Genomic DNA, 16,007 nt, shown 5'->3' on the forward strand with positions numbered 1-16,007 from the left:
TAATTCATAATGAACTATATTCTTGAATATGAAATAGCTGCAATCGCAAGGGATGTGACTCCATCTGAAAGGATTTTTAAAATGACAACCTAGAAATCATTCTATATTTTTATAAGTAGTACTTAAAATCAAGTCCTATTGAAGTTTTTTTTAAATCTTAAAATATAATTTAAATGTGAAATTGTCAATTGCTTTTATTTTTATTTTTTTAATAATAAATTTGTTTTTTATTGGTGTTCAATTGTCAATTGCTTTTAGTATTGAGAAGCTACATTAGCCCAACATACAGTTCCTACTAATACCATTCTTTTTTTTTTTTTTTTTTAATCCATGTGAGACACAGAGAGAGGCAGAGGGGAAGCAGGCTCCATGCAGGAAGCCTGATGTAGGACTTGATCTGGGAACTCCAGGATCACGCCCTGAGCCCTGAGCCAAAGGCAGGCACTCAACCACTCCTGAGCCACCCAGGTTCCCCTTACTAATGTCATTTTAAAGACCCCACCTTATATTACCTAAATACCACCAGAGAGAAAGTCATAGACTATAGTGAATTTTTAAAACTAACAATTTTGAGGGGCACCTAGGTGGCTCAGTGGTTGAGCGTCTGCCTTTAGCTTAGGTTGTGATCCCAGGGTCCTGGGATCAAGACCCGCATCCGGCTCCCTAAAGGAGCCTGCTTCTCCCTCTGCCTATGTCTCTTCTTCTCTGTGTCTTTCATGAATAAATAAATAAAATCTTTAAAAAATTAAAAATAAAACTAACAATTTTGAAACCTAATATTATAAGTTAACATGAAAGATTATAATGCAGATTTTCCTGGAGATATATGGATACAACAAGCCAAATTTGGGCATTTCATTAAATAACAAAAGTGAATCACTTCACCAACACTTAAATAAAATTGTTGAGGACTATGCCATTTTATATGCTCAGAACTATACAGTAAGTATATAGTTAACAAACATAAACAACCATAGGGTATCTGCCTGTAATTGCCCTCCTTTCCTTACATGAATTGGCTAATTTAGGTCTGGGACAAGGAATTTTTTTTTTTCAGAATAGAAGTCTTTGAAGACCCTGGGGATGTCCCACTAACTCATTCTGACATTTTCTCAGCTCCAAAACATTTCTTAGTTGTATAAATGCTTTGTATTCCCTGTGAGATTTTTTTTTCCCTGTGAGATTTTAAGCACTCAATAACAAGGAAGATCTTTTAAGCAAATGCGTGATGCTAGCAAAATAACAAAAATAATAATATCAGAGGATGTAAATATTAAATTAGTCTAGAGTCTTGGTGATCTAAAAGCTATAAACTTTAGGAAATATCTTAGAAAAGACTTAAGTGTTTTTGTGCCTTTCATCTAGCACTTAAGTTCACGTAAATCTTAATACTAACATAAATTATAACCAATTTATTTTCCTCCTACAATTATGCTGAGAGTAGTATAAACTTCCATCGGGAGGCCATATCAAATTGGGATGTATACAAAATTACACAAAGCTAAAAGTAAACATTTGTGCAAAATGTATCGAATAGAAAGCCAAAGCTGGAGATAAACTGACTTGTAAATTGTATAAAAAAATACGTCCAAAATCAAAGGCATCTTTAAACACAGTCCAGAAATTGTATTAAATCAAAGGCAAAACTTGAAGGTTGTTATAGCACTACTATCCAAAAACTTAAAACCAGCTGGGTACAGGAAAAATAGAGGGAGGTTTCTTCAAAACCACCCACACAGTGGCTGTCTTCCTCCTACCAGGGCTGCCCATAGAGACCAGCTTCCTGCTCAAGCATGAGGAGCACACAGTGCATATGGAAAACTATGGAGTCAGCCAAATTCCCACCCACTTCAGTTCCTATCCTCAGCAGCTCCCTGACAACCCACAGAAACCAATCAGTTCAATGTGATGGCAAGATGAAAGCCGAGACCCACTTCTCCTGTAAATGGAAATGTTTAGGTACATTGCAGAGACTCAACAAAGCCCCCAGAGTAGATTAATGAAACATCAATAGTTTTAAAAAGCAAAAGTTGAAAAGGAGCATTTTATTAGAAAAGGAGATTTGAGGCATGAAGGAATGGAGTTTTCTTAATTATAAATGGAGAAAGGAGCAAAAGATATTAAGTATAGTTGATCTTTGAATAACATGGGTTTGTGCTCACTTCGGCAGCACATGTACTAAAATTGGAACAAAACAGAGAAGATTAGCATGGCCCCTGTGCAAGGATGACACACAAATTCATGAATAACATGGACTTAACTATAGAAGCCCACTTAAACACAGATTATTTATAGTGTGATAAGTGTATTTTTCTTATAATTTTCTTTTCTCTAGGTGACATTATTGTAAGAACACAGTATATAATACATGTAACATACAAGATATGTGTTAATTGACTATTCATAGTTAAGCCTCCAGTCAACAGTAGGCTATTAGTTGTTAAGTTTTGGGGGAGTCGAAAGTCCTATGCAGATTTTTGGCTCCACAGGGGTTGGCACTCATAACCCCTGCATTGTGTGAGGGTCAACTGTGGTCATACAAAGAAAACTACTATGAAGAAATAAATCCCTTTCAAAGGCACTAGGTTATAAGAAAATAAATGGAGTGATGTAAAAAAAATTAAAAGTTTGTCTCTCCAGAATCATTAGTGATTGAATTAAGGTATGCAGAGTTTTCAGAGAGCTGCAAGTATATCCTTTAACACAGATTTAAAACAAATTTAACCATCTAGGGGCCCCTGAGTGGCTCAGTTAATTGAGTGCCCAACTCTTAATTTCAGCTCAGGTCATAACCTCAGGGTCGTGAGATCATGCCCTGAGTTGGGACCCCAGCATGGAGCCTGCTTAAGATTCTCTCTCCCTCTTCCCGCACCCGTGTGTGCACTCTCTAAAAAAAAAAATTAACCATCTTGAATGCAAATATTTCTAAAATCTACTGTATATCATTTTGACTTCTTAAATGTGCTTATTCTTAAAAGTTTATGATAAGAAACATTGTGCAATGATTTACAAACTTCAACATGAGATCAGGTGGTAGGTTGACTGATAAGAATCATTTGGGATGCCTCATAAAAAATATAGAGGGTTGGGGATCCCTGGGTGGCACAGCGGTTTGGCGCCTGCCTTTGGCCCAGGGCGCGATCCTGGAGACCCGGGATCAAATCCCACATCGGGCTCCCAGTGCATGGAGCCTGCTTCTCCCTCTGCCTGTGTCTCTGCCTCTCTCTCTCTCTCTCTGACTATCATAAATAAATAAAAATTAAAAAAAAATATAGAGGGTTGCCTGGGTGGCTCAGTGGTTAAGCATCTGCCTTTGCTCAGGGTGTGATCCTGGAGTCCTGGGATGGAGTCCCACAGCAGGTTCCCCTTGAGGAGGCTGCTTCTTCCTCTGCCTGTGTTTCTGCCTCTTTCTCTGTATCTCTCATGAATATATAAAATCTTAAATATATACATAGAGATTGGGGGGTGAAGATTCTGATTTTCTAGGGCAGGAGTAAAGCACAGAAACCTGTGCTTTTTAAAAACTTTCTCAGGTGATTCTGATTCAGAGCCAGTTTCATCAACCGACTATAAGAGAAAGAACACTTGCTTAACTATTAGTATTCAGGTAGCTTTATTTGTAATAGTTGCCCATGTCTCAATACACATTGATTTGGCATCTAATATGTCCTAATATTCAACACTGAAAATGGGCTTTGGTATATAAAGATGAATAAAACATGGTCTGTCAAAGAGTTCATATTCAAATAGGGGAGCCAAATACATAATTATGGTACAGTGAATCAATCCAATAACAGGATGCCATGAAAAACAATCACTGGACAGTGAAAGACATCTTATTCTAGCCAGAGCTTCCTGGAGGAGACGGCATCTGAGGTGAATCCTAAAGATTGAGATATTAGCCAAGTGAATTTGGAGTGAGAATGAGAAGGGAGAAGTGGGCAATGTACTAAGTCTCCCCCTAATTATACATATAGTATCAGGAGTTGATAGAAAGCAGGGAAGGAGCAGACAGCAGTTCGGAGTTCATCTTGCAGGAAGCGGAAAGCTGCTGTAACATAAAGTCACAGAGTGTCACTATCAGACTTGCATTTCAGTCAGATGTTCTTGGCTGGATAAGTGGTATATAATTTTAAGAAGGTTAAGAAATGGAAGGAGAAAGAGGATTTAGGTATCTATGGAAGAATTCCATGTATGATATATCAGAGATCTGATAAAGGCAGTGAAAATTGACATGGAAAAGGGAATACAAATTTGAGAAAAATGGAGGCAAAAAGACAAGATGATTGATTAGATGGGTATGGCAGGTGGGGAGGATAGAAAAGGATTGGGAAGGAAAACAGATCCAAGGATGACTCCACCCATTTGCAAGACTGTACGGCAAGTAACTTATTCTAAGTGTCATTAATAAAACGTGGAGCCTAGGCGTGCCTGGTGGCTCAGTTGGTTAGGTGGTCAGCTCTTGATTTCTGCTCAGATCATGATCTCAGGGTCTGGGGATCAAGCCACACGTTGGGCTCCCCTCTGAGCAGGGAGTCTGCTTGAGATTCTGTCTTTTTGTCCCTCTGCCCCTCCCTCTGCTCTCTCTCTCTCAAATAAATAATCTTTAAAAAACTAAAATAAAAATATGGAATCTAGATGGCCTTTAAGAGAACTTCTATTCTAAAAGCCTATGAATCACTATAATACAGATTACTGTATGATTAAATGATATCCTCAAAGCTTCTTAAAGTTGACCTTACATTAAGTGACTCCTGGACATTTTAAGTTCACATACCTATTTGCTAAGTTCTCTCTTGGTTATTTTATCAGCTGTAATAGTAGCTGCTGACAACATGCCTGCTTCCAACAGTTCTTCTCTCTTCTAAGTTTTCTATTTCATATGTATACTGTAGGTATGGAGTCTAGGTAACTAATCTCCCTCTCTTCTGAACTACATAGCACTTCATTTGTAATTCCCTATGACATTTCTTCATTCCACAGTGCTTTTTCTCTTGGTTGTATAAATGTTTTATGTGCCTTGTAAAGGTTAAAGCAACTAAGAATAAAAACGGGTCTCAAAAAAAAAAAAAAACAGGTCTCCATATTCTTTGTGCACTTTTCCCATAAGTGACCCCATACACAATCACACTGCATACAGAACTTAAATAATCCATTAGGTATCTTTTTGCACCAAAATTGTTAAAATTGTGAATACATTATAAATCAACAGGCTGAGGACCCAAGCAGCATTTTTTTTTCCCTCAGTAGAGGTACTATAATGTTCAAAAGATTTAATAGTTTTTCAGGTTTTTGCTTAGTTCCTTATTCCTGTGTTCTGCATAGATAATATTAAGAGTCAGAGATACAAAATAGAAAAAACATCATTAGCACAGAAAAAACTGAAGATACTCAAGTGCAATTTAAGAAAAGAAGCAACTATCAAAAAAATAAACAGAGGCAGCCCCTGGTTTTGCACATAATGAATTGCTATAATTCTATGTGAGGGTTAAATATTTACATTTTTGTTACAAAAATCCTTTAGATCCACACATCTCATTAGTGTAATTTGAAAATATATATCTACTAGTTTGTGTCAACTTTTTACTCTTGTCTTCCCTGATAATTGTACCTCACAGATGAACTGAACAAATTAAAGCTAAATAGTGTGTTGTCGATGCCAAAACTCTGCCATGAGGGACATGCCTGATGATTTTGACCTTTGTCAATTACAATTAACTTTATGAGGCCCATACATACTTATAAATGTCTCAACAGAACTTTTATTTTTCTAGCACAGTGCCTCTTTTATCTATTAAAATGTTATATCAAAATTCAATTGAATAGATAATTGAATAATTAATAATAATTGAATTGATAATTGTCACTTGTTCCAAAAAAGAATGCAGTGGGGCCAAACTAATCTATTGACCCTCTTCCTCTAATCCCTCGAAAGAATCATTCTCCAGCTGCTGAACATCAGAGTACACATTTTATTTATAAAATATGTCAATTAATATGTCAATTAATATGTAGAAAGCAAGTTGGAAAAACTCTAAGAAATTGTGAGTTAACAACTGCCTACAATTTGAATATTTAAGAAGGTAAGGAATCACTGAATTTTTATTTTTAATTTTTTTTAGATTTTGCTTACTCATTCATGAGAGACATAGAAAGGCAGAGACATAGGCAGAGGGAGAAGCAGGCTCTTTGTGGGGAGCCTGATGAGTGACTTGATCCCAGGACCAGAGGATCATGACCTGAGTCAAAGGCAGACATTCAGCCACTGAGCCACCCAGGTGCTCCAATTTTTTTTCTTTTTTCAATCGATAATATGTCCAATGTGCTGCAGAAGCAGAAAGGAACTGGTTAGTAGTCACAGAAGGCCTAAACGTACTTGTCTAGAGTCTCTCAAGTCTACTCCCTACTTAAATTCTGTTCTACATGAACTCCAAAAAAGAATTTAACCATCAGGGGCTTACTGCTCCTGCTCTATAATGATTAAACTTTGGCAAACACCTTTTTTGGTCTTACCTTGGTTAATACAAGATGGCAATTTCCCAAAAATAGTTTTAATAGGAAACAAAGCAGAGCAGGAGGCCTAAACATGGACAAAGACATGGGATGAGTTTTATAGAGTAGGCCTTTTAACCCAAACCTAATCAAAATTTAGAAATGGCTGAATTAGCTCAAACATTGATTATACACCTACTACATACCTGGCACTTGGTAAAGCACAAAGGAAAACAGTGGATATTCCCTCTAGAAACATATAGTTCAATTAGAGAGAGGAACACATAAGTAAAGGAGTTACTATAATGAGGCAAATGCTAGAACAGACATATACACATATTGGTTTACTAACAGGCTTAATGGAATATTTCATTTAAATCTACTAATTTTTACTCTCAACTGTCTTAATAGTATATATTAGCCAATTGTCAAGGTCACTCCCTATTCCTAAAACACGCCTCCTTTTCTTTTATATCTAAATCCAAGATGGCAAATATAAGCACTTGTGTCATCTCTCATATTTCCCTTGCCATGGCAGTCATTCTTTTCCCAAAATGTTCTCACAAGCCATCTTATACAGTATACCAGGCAGTCACTAAGAGTAATTGGCACGAGATGAAACCTATCTTCTTCCTTTATCTGGATTTACTTCCACTAGTACCACATTGGCAGATGCTGTTTGAAACTTTCAGCATGGGGTGTGATTTCTTGCCCAGCCAAAAACACATGTTCTTTAATTTCTGTTTAAGCGCTTCATATTCCCTTTTGGGCCAACCACTAATTTATTTCCTATGTTAGGAAGCTTAAGGTCCAAGCTCATCTGTAGAGCAGAAATAACTATATGCTTTCCATATGCAATGAAAAATCACATACATCTCATATTGTTAGTTCTACTCATATAACATTAATACTAATTAATATGTTTTGAGTATGAACTTGAGTGCCAATAATACCCGTATAATGCAAATACAAAAACTGAAGATTATGGGGCACCTGGGTGGCTCAGTTGGTTGGATGTCTGCCTTTGGCTCAGGTCATGATTTCAGGATCTTGAGATCAAGCCCCATGTCAGGCTCCCTGCTCAGTTGGGAGCCTGCTTCTCCCTCTCCCTCTTCCCCTGTTTGTGCTCTCTCTCCCTTTCTCTGTCTCAAATAGGTAGGTAAATAAAATCTTTTAAAATTAATAAATAAAATTATTAGGAAAAAAAAAGAAAAATGAGGATCAGAGAGAGTCAGGATTAGAATTCAGGCAAAGTCAAGACTCTTGAATTGTTAACTTGTACCCTTCACTACCTCCACTCCTCCACTTCTCCAGATCCTTCTTTTTTTGTTTGTTTGTTTGTTTTTTTGTTTTGTTTTGTTTTGTTTTTTTCTCCAGATCCTTCTAAATGCTCCCAGTTAAGGGTAGCACCCCTCTCAGAAGTCCTTAGTTGTTTTTTTTTTTTAAAGTCCTTAGTTTTCTTTACACATTATTTTAAACATACATTGAGAATAATAGACTTTCTCAGGAAAATACACACAGGAAAGCAAATATGACAAAACATTAACATCTGGCCAATGTAGAAGAAAACTCTTGGTATTCATTGTACTTTTCCTGCAACTTTTCTGAAGGCTTGAAATCTTTCAAAATAACAAGTTGGAGACAAAAGAATTATAGACCTAATTTTTGCTAAAGTAAAGGGTTTTAAATTATAGATGCCTTAGAATATTAATAGGACAATTTACATGTTCATTAAAACATTTTTAAAAATTTAAGGAGGGTACAGAAAATAACTGCATGTAATTTAAATATGAGTGATAAGGGAATATGCATCATAGAAAAACTGTTTCTATCCTTTTGCTTTTGAGAATAATTGAGAATAATTGTTTCTATCCTTTTGCTTCTGAGAATAATTGAGAATAGTTGTTCTCTAATAGGAACAATTTGACCAACTGGAATAAATGCAAAGGACAGCAGCCAAGACACACAGGTTAGATCTAGAGGCAAAGTCATATGGAAATCATAGAATTTTAAAGCAGTTAAGAAGTTTTTAAAATTGTCTACTTCAATCTGCTCATTTTACTGATGATGGAATTCAATACCAGACTTTAAATGAACTGTCCAAATTTCTACAATCTGATAACAGGAAAACTACTCATTTCTTCTATATCTCAGTAGAGCCTGTATCATTCTAATTCCTTTATAAAGTGACAAAGTCATCCCAAGATTGCTTATGAGAAAAGCGGTGTGGGGCACAGTGAACATTATGGTGATAGATTCATTGGCCAACATGACTGAAAAAGGCATACAGAGGTAACTTAACTTTTAGAGGAACTGGCTAAAAATGTTCATCTCTCAGTCATATATTCCACTAGGTCAAGTTCATTATTAGACTGTAAGATGGTTCTCCTGTAGTTCCAACTTCATAGCATCACACACCAATCCTGTAGATAAGATTTTGCTTTTCTTAAAATATGAACAAAAGTCCCAGAATTAAATTTTATTGACCCTGATCAGCCTGACTTGGGTCATGTGCCCATCCTTTAACCAATCCCTATGGGAGGTAAAGAAGATCAAATGCATTTGATTTACTTAGTAAAGGTCATATTCCCTGGTCCTAGACTCAGGAATAAAATCATATTCCCTGAAATCACAGACTGAGAGTAGAAGAGAATTGGATCAATTAAAAAAAAAAAAAAAAAAAAGCTGGCATACTGTTAACACAAGAAGTAGGTACAGATAACAAATGGCAAAATCCAAAAATTCTACAACATCTATCCATAAGTAACAGTTGAAAAAATAAAAGTTAAGAGAAGACAAAAATTGCCTTTTAAAAAAACACCCAAAAAGTATCTTGAGAAAAGAAAGACTAATCTGTTTTCTTATACTTCAGGAAAAAATAAGGACCAATAGGCAGAGGAGAAAAGGATACAGATTCAATTCAGTAGACACGAAGAACTTTCTAACAATTAAAGATATCCAGTAACTGAGCAGGTGGCATCATGAAGTAATGAGTTTCCCATAGTTGGAAGCCTTCAAGCAGAAGGAGGGTGACCATCTGTCAGGGATGTTATAGAAGGGATCCCTATACTGGGTGGGAGGTTGCTCTAAACTGCCTGTTAGATTCCTTCCAACTCTAATTCTAAATTATTGAGAACAGCATGAATAAAAGATCCAAACCCATTCAAAAACTAAATTATTCAACAAAAGGTAATAGAACTTTCAGCTATGAAGTTGAATCAACCAGACTTTGGGTGTCATCCATCCCACTTTATAAGGAAAATAGAAACAAATCTTTAAAAATGATTATTTTTAAATTACAACATTAAAGTTAATTTTACAAGGGAATTTTACCCTCTCCCCCAAATTTCAGAATTTTCTCTTTCAAATTTGATCAGTAGGTTTACATAATTTCACTTCTACCAGACTTACTCCCTAACTGGACAGAGCTAACTTTTGCATTACTCTTTTTATATTCCCAGCTCCTGGGATATAGGATAGCTGGGTGGCTCTGCTACTACCAAGCTATACTTTTTCACTTAGCATTATATTAAAAATGTTTACTACATGTTTAAACATACGTAGTAAACAGATTTGATACAAAATCTCCATTATTAACATTTTAACACCTTATACATTCAGTTGTGTTGGTGTATCATATTTACTCAGCCATTTACCTGTTGAATAGCATTCAGGCTTCTTTGAACTCTTCACTATAGTTCTACCATGAACATCTTTATACAAACAGCCTTTTCCCCTTTTGAATTATTTCCTAGGTCTGGAGTTAGTGGGCCAAAGGCTATGGATATTTTTATGGTTCTAAACATGTACTACCAAAAAGAATGTTAGCAGTTTGCAGTGCTATTAGCAATAACTGAGTTTAACATTTCCTTAAGGCACTGTCCATATTAGCTTCAACATTTTAAAAATTGCTAATATATATTAATTGGTACTTTATAATTATTTACTTTTTTTCCCCTCTACTAATGAGTTGGAATAGAATTCCCATTTTTTTTTTATTTTAAGCTAAACACAACTCTTAATCTGCATTCCTACTGTAGGGAGTGACTCAGCAGTGCACATGTTGTAAAGTCACATCAAAGGAAGAAAATAAAACAGTGTTAAAGTAACCAAATTAGGCCCTAGTTGGAGTCCACTCAAGCTAGGCCCACATTAGCAAGCCAAAACTTAACTAAACTTCTATGCTCAGCTCTCCGAGGAACCAAATGCCTAGATCAACCAGTCAACACAAGTTACCTAACCCTGCTCCAAACTTCCCTTTGCTCCAATCAGCAAATGCCATGTTTCTGTCCTGCTCCTGCTCACTTTGGTCTATAAAACTTTCTCAAATTGAACAATTCTTTGGAACTCCTTTCTATCTGCTATACTGGATGCTGCTCAATTCATGAATCGCTGAATAAAGCCAATATGATCCTTAAAATCTACTCAGTTGAATTTTGTTCTTTAACAGAGAGTATAAAAATTAATTCCAAGAAGGAGAACTTCTCCTCTGAATCAGAGTGGAGTTTCTGGAAAGGCTAGAGAATATTGAGCAAGCATTGGTTCAACATGTCTCTGATATAGCTTCCTGAAACTGAAGGAATGCTAAAGAAAGTGAGGGTTCTCCAGTAAGCTCCTTTTCCTCTCAATTCACATATATCAATTCAGAAGCCATACTTTTTCCTGGGATTTTGTTTCAGATTCCAAACATTTCAAAAATAATTCCCCATACTGAAGGCTCTACTATGCAGGAAAGAAGCAGATACAAAAAAAATCATATATGAAGCAAATATTAAAGCACAGGAAACATAATAAATTAACATCATAGTAATGTGAAAAAAATCAAACTGAAAATGAAGTTTTCACAAATAACCACACTTGTTTTTCTAAGGTTATATTACTAAATGAGTACAGATTGCTCCAACTTGTTCATTTTCCTCTGCAAAGACATCCAAATAAGAGTGGAAAAACATTAAAAATAAGATATTAAAAGTGTGAAAGTGAAAGATTAAAAGTTCTTGTTCCCATAGCAATTGCACAAGACAGATTTATACTACATAGGCCACTCCTTGGACAGGCATCAGTTTCTTGCCACTTACTAATTACTGTGAAAACACAAGGTAAATGCACTAATAAAATCACAATTAAACTACACACAATTTGAGACCAATATGTCATAGTTGCCTGGGCAATAGCAAATATATTTGCCACATAAACCAGCAATAATAGTTTTATACGTATAAAATCCATATTATGCAGACCAGTGAAAACAGCCTTCCCCTCCCATAAGAAAGTATGTTATCTGGGATGTAACTTGAATAATGTCTTTTTCACAAAATACTATTATTAGATTTTTTTAAAGAAGTGATTCCCTAAATCTCCAAAGTCTTTATGAACAAAAGAATCACAGTTCAAATTGAAACTCATTCACTAAATGAAAGGTAGACAAAACTAAGAAAAGGAAAAAGTTGGGACATCAATCCTGGACTAGGATCAGAGGATTCTGGCCACCCTTTAGTGGAAGTTCTTGGATTTTGCCAGATAGCAGACTAGAATTTGAAAAAGAATGGAAGTTTTTTAAGAGTAGGAACCTGGGGGATCCCTGGGTGGCGCAGCGGTTTGGCGCCTGTCTTTGGCCCAGGGCGCGATCCTGGAGGCCCTGGATCGAATCCCACGTCGGGCTCCCTGCATGTAGCCTGCTTCTCCCTCTGCCTGTGTCTCTGCCTCTCTCTCTCTCTGTGTGACTATCATGAATGAATAAAAAAATTAAAAAAAAAAAAAACTTAAAAAAAAAGAGTAGGAACCTGGGTCTAATGTCTACTAGTGTTCAATAAATATGTGTTAAATGACTGAATACAATTCTTGAAGAAGAAGCCTGAATCTCTGAAAGGCCGGATAATATATTCTAGACTAAAGGACTTCTGTTAAGACCTGACCCTCAAGTTGAACAAAACTAAGCTCTGTATTACTCTTTTTACCTGCCCTGCTATATATATATTCTGTGCCTTCTGAGTCCTCATGTATATAAGGAACTTCTGTTCACTCTGTACCCAGACTGAAGAGTGCATAGCCTCTTGACTTACCAAGTTGTCAGACATAAGCCCAAAGAGGGGGGGACCTCAAAATGTGCCTTAAGCTCCACAGAGTTGGCAGTAAAAGGATGATGGTCTTTGTGCCACTATATATAATTATAAAGCTTTTAGTAAAAAATGTATAAGTCCACTTTTCATAAGAAACACTACTGACAGCCAAAGCAAAACTTCAAAAATGAAAATGTTGTCATTAGAGTAAAGCAAAGAGGCCCATCAGGGAATGTTTTTGGTTTTCCATGGTGACATTTGTTTCTGATTATATATATAATATTAAATACTTTCCCCCTGGGTTTTAAAAGGCTTTTAAGAAAGGAAATAAACCAGATTCATTTTCTTTCTAATTTGTGATATTCAAAGGCATATTTTCTAGTTTCTATAGTCCTGCTTACAGGAAATAGGTCTTTAAAATACGTCTTTAAATTTCTGCCTATTTTAATTCCCTCTCTGGGCCTGAAAACATTTTAATAGAAGATCCCAAATAACTCATTCTCCATACACAGGCATATTTATTTTCCATTGATAAATAGCCTCATATTTTATCTATACAAGTCTATAATTTTCTCAAAGAACAGATGAAAGATATAAAAAGCTCGTTTGTTTGCTTTTAAAACACCCTCCAACTTCCCTTCCACAGAATAGGTAGGGTAGTTAGATGTGTGTTTCCTAACACCACCAAGCAGTTAACTCAGTTCTGACACTGTCTACCCGGAGATAAGGTCACAGATCTCACACCTTAAGAGCTCAGTGCCACAGACTGCCCTCCTTTTGATGCCAATTGCAGGTCCAGGTTGTCACCTGTGCTTCTGACCAATTGGCTCTAAATTGGAGATTTCCAATGACATGGTCCTTGGTTCAACAGCTCGCAGAACTGAGAGAAACTTTTACTAGTTTATTGTTAAGGATAATATAAAGGATACAGATGAACAGCCAGATGTAGAGGTACACAGTACAAGATGTGTTGGAAGGCGTCCTGAGCTTCTATGTTCTCTGTGTGAACCACTCTGCTTGCCTGTTCACATGTTCGCTTATCAAGAAGCTCCCAGAACCTCTGTCCTTTTGGGCTTCCATGAAGGTTTCATTACATAGACACGATTGATTAAATCATTGACCACCATTGATTGATTCAACTCAGACCCTCTCTACCCTCCTGGAGTTCAGGGGTTGGGACTAAAATTTCTAACCCTCTAATCAACATTTTTATTCTCCAGGCAACTAGCCCCCATCCTTCGTTAACTACTTCCAAAAGTGTCCTCATTAGCAAAACAAGAGATGTTTACAGCTCTCCTCAAGTAGGAAATTCCAAGGTTTTAGGAGCTCTGTTCCCAAAATGGAATGAAAACCAAATATATGGTTGACCCTTTTTTTTTTTTTTAAGATTTTATTTATTTATTCATGAGAGACACAGAGAGAGGGGCAGAGGGAGAAGCAGGCTCCATGCAGGGAGCCTGACATGGGACTGGATCCCAGGTCTCCAGGATCACACCCTAGACTGAAGGTGGCGCTAAACCGCTGAGCCACCAGGGCTGACCCTTGAACAGAGGTTTGAAATGTGCAGGTCAACTTATACTTGGATTTTTTTACAGCACTATTAGCATTTTCTCTTCCCTATGATTTTCTTAGGAGCATATCCTTTTCAAATACAGTATATAATACATGTAACATACAAAATATGCTAATCAACTATATATGTCAGGAGTATGGCTTCCAGTCAACACAAGACTATTAGTAATTACGTTCTGGAGGAGTCAAAAGTTATACAGGGATTTTTGATTGTGCAGGTCAGTGTCCCTAATCCCTGCATCCTTCATGGGCCAACTGTATATATTTCTTACAAGTCACAATATCACGGGTAGGGAGGAAAAGATTTATGAGTTAGTATCCCCTTTATCAACCACTGAGAGAGACAGACATATCCTGGCCCATTTGTAGAAATACACACCAAGGCCTTGGGAGCATTTGGTAGTGCATACATGCTCCAAGGCTCTAACAATCAACACACCCCGGAGAAACACTTAACAGAGACAAAGACACACACCTTCCGAGAGATACTACACAGAAGACAAAAGGAACAAAAGAGACAGAGAAGTGTGTATTACTTGCACAGGACGGACGGCACTCAGGGCAGGCCTCCAGCAGCACACTCAGGCACAGCCTCCGTGCCGAGGAAGAACAGGACCACCCCGTCGGAGTGTAACTGTGCATCACACACACACACACACACACACACACACGCTCTCCTCTCTCCCTCACACTCACCCTCTCTTACATACACTGTCTCTCACAGACTCCTAACAGTTTCACGCGTACACAATTTCTTAAAACCTGTTACGTACATACTCACACATTCCGTCTCACACACACTACCTCACACACAGACCATCTCTCTCACACACGTACCTACGGCCTCTCAGTGCACATAGCCTCACACACGCGGCCTCACGGACGCGCGCGAACACGCGCCTTCGCTCTCAGGGCTCCCCCACACGCCCCCGTCGGCTCCGCCCCCGCCGTGGCCCTGCCCCCGGGTGGGCCCCGCCCCGGGGCCGGGGCCGGGCGGGGCGAGCCAGTGACAGGAGAGGCCGGGCCGGGCTGGCGCTTCGGGCACGCTGGCCAGCGGGGCGCTCCGGAGGCTCCTGTCTGTGGGCAGCGCGGCCGGTCTCCGGGCGGCCCGCGGCTGGCGGCGCTGCCTCGCGTTTCACGCTCGGCTCCTCCGGCGGCCGTCCCGGCCGCGGGAGTTGGCGACGGGATGTGCTCGGCCGGGGATCTGCTCGGCGGCGGCGGCGGCGGCGGCGGCGGCGGCGGCGGCGGGGAGCGCGACGAGGACCGGGACGCGCTGGCGGAGCGGCCGGTGGCGGGGACAGAGCCGGAGCCCGGGGCGAGCCCGCGGCGACGCGGGCAGCGGCCGCTGGAGGAGCGCGAGCAGGTGAGCGGGGGGGGGGGCGGCGCGGCCCGGCCGGTTTGCCGAGCCCCACCCGGCGGCGGAGGGAAGTAGGCGGGCGGGCGGCGCCTGGGCTCTGCTCGGCGTGGGGCGCTGGTCGCTGGGCGCTGCGGCGAGGAGCCGTTGGACGACGCGCCCCGGGCCGGGCTGCGGGGTCGTGCGTGCGCGGCGGCGAGTGCCCCGGGTCGCGTGCCTGGCGGGGTCAGCGCGGCCCTGCCCCTGCTGTCGGGCCGGCGGGCGCAGGCCGGCGCCCCGGGCTCTGTGGAAGTACCCTCCGTAACGGTCACTTACCTAAAAGCCTCACATGTGAACACTTTTTTTTTTTATTTTTATTTTTTTTTTTTGCGACCTCCAGTCCAAACCCCTGTGCTGTGGTGTAGGGGACAGCCGCTCCCTCCCCGCCCTCCATCTTGGCAGTTCAGTTCCGAACGCACACCTAGCGCCTCCGAGGAGGTGTGGGCGTCCCTCTCTAGATGTGCAGTCAGGGTCTGAAAGCGTGTGTAGGA

At 39.4% G+C, this 16,007-nt stretch overlaps 2 protein-coding genes and 1 non-coding gene across 24 annotated transcripts in view; 2 read left to right on the top strand and 1 right to left on the bottom strand.

Moving 5' to 3' along the window:
• LOC144303892 (uncharacterized) overlaps positions 1–15,642 on the bottom strand; it is a 305,981-nt gene extending 290,339 nt beyond the window's left edge. For 7 of the 22 annotated variants that reach the window (XR_013370920.1, XR_013370918.1, XR_013370913.1 and 4 more), the window contains exon 1: positions 14,961–15,642. The gene's annotated coding sequence lies outside the window, so the exon portion shown is untranslated. Of the gene's footprint in view, positions 1–6,133; positions 6,326–6,513; positions 6,581–6,698; positions 6,742–14,960 lie in introns of all 22 variants that reach the window. The other 15 variants (XR_013370905.1, XR_013370908.1, XR_013370907.1 and 12 more) reach the window with 12 other exon arrangements.
• LOC144304415 (U6 spliceosomal RNA) lies at positions 2,155–2,261 on the top strand. The gene has a single exon (XR_013371329.1). It is a non-coding gene; the product is annotated as a U6 spliceosomal RNA (small nuclear RNA).
• FAM241A (family with sequence similarity 241 member A) overlaps positions 15,135–16,007 on the top strand; it is a 44,208-nt gene continuing 43,335 nt past the window's right edge. The window contains exon 1 of the mRNA XM_077882299.1: positions 15,135–15,486. Coding sequence (XP_077738425.1) covers positions 15,310–15,486 — 177 coding nt within the window. The 5' untranslated portion in view covers positions 15,135–15,309. The remainder of the gene's footprint in view (positions 15,487–16,007) is intronic.

Source organism: Canis aureus, chromosome 33, assembly GCF_053574225.1.
Source record: "Canis aureus isolate CA01 chromosome 33, VMU_Caureus_v.1.0, whole genome shotgun sequence".
Classification (NCBI taxonomy): Eukaryota; Metazoa; Chordata; class Mammalia; order Carnivora; family Canidae; genus Canis; species Canis aureus.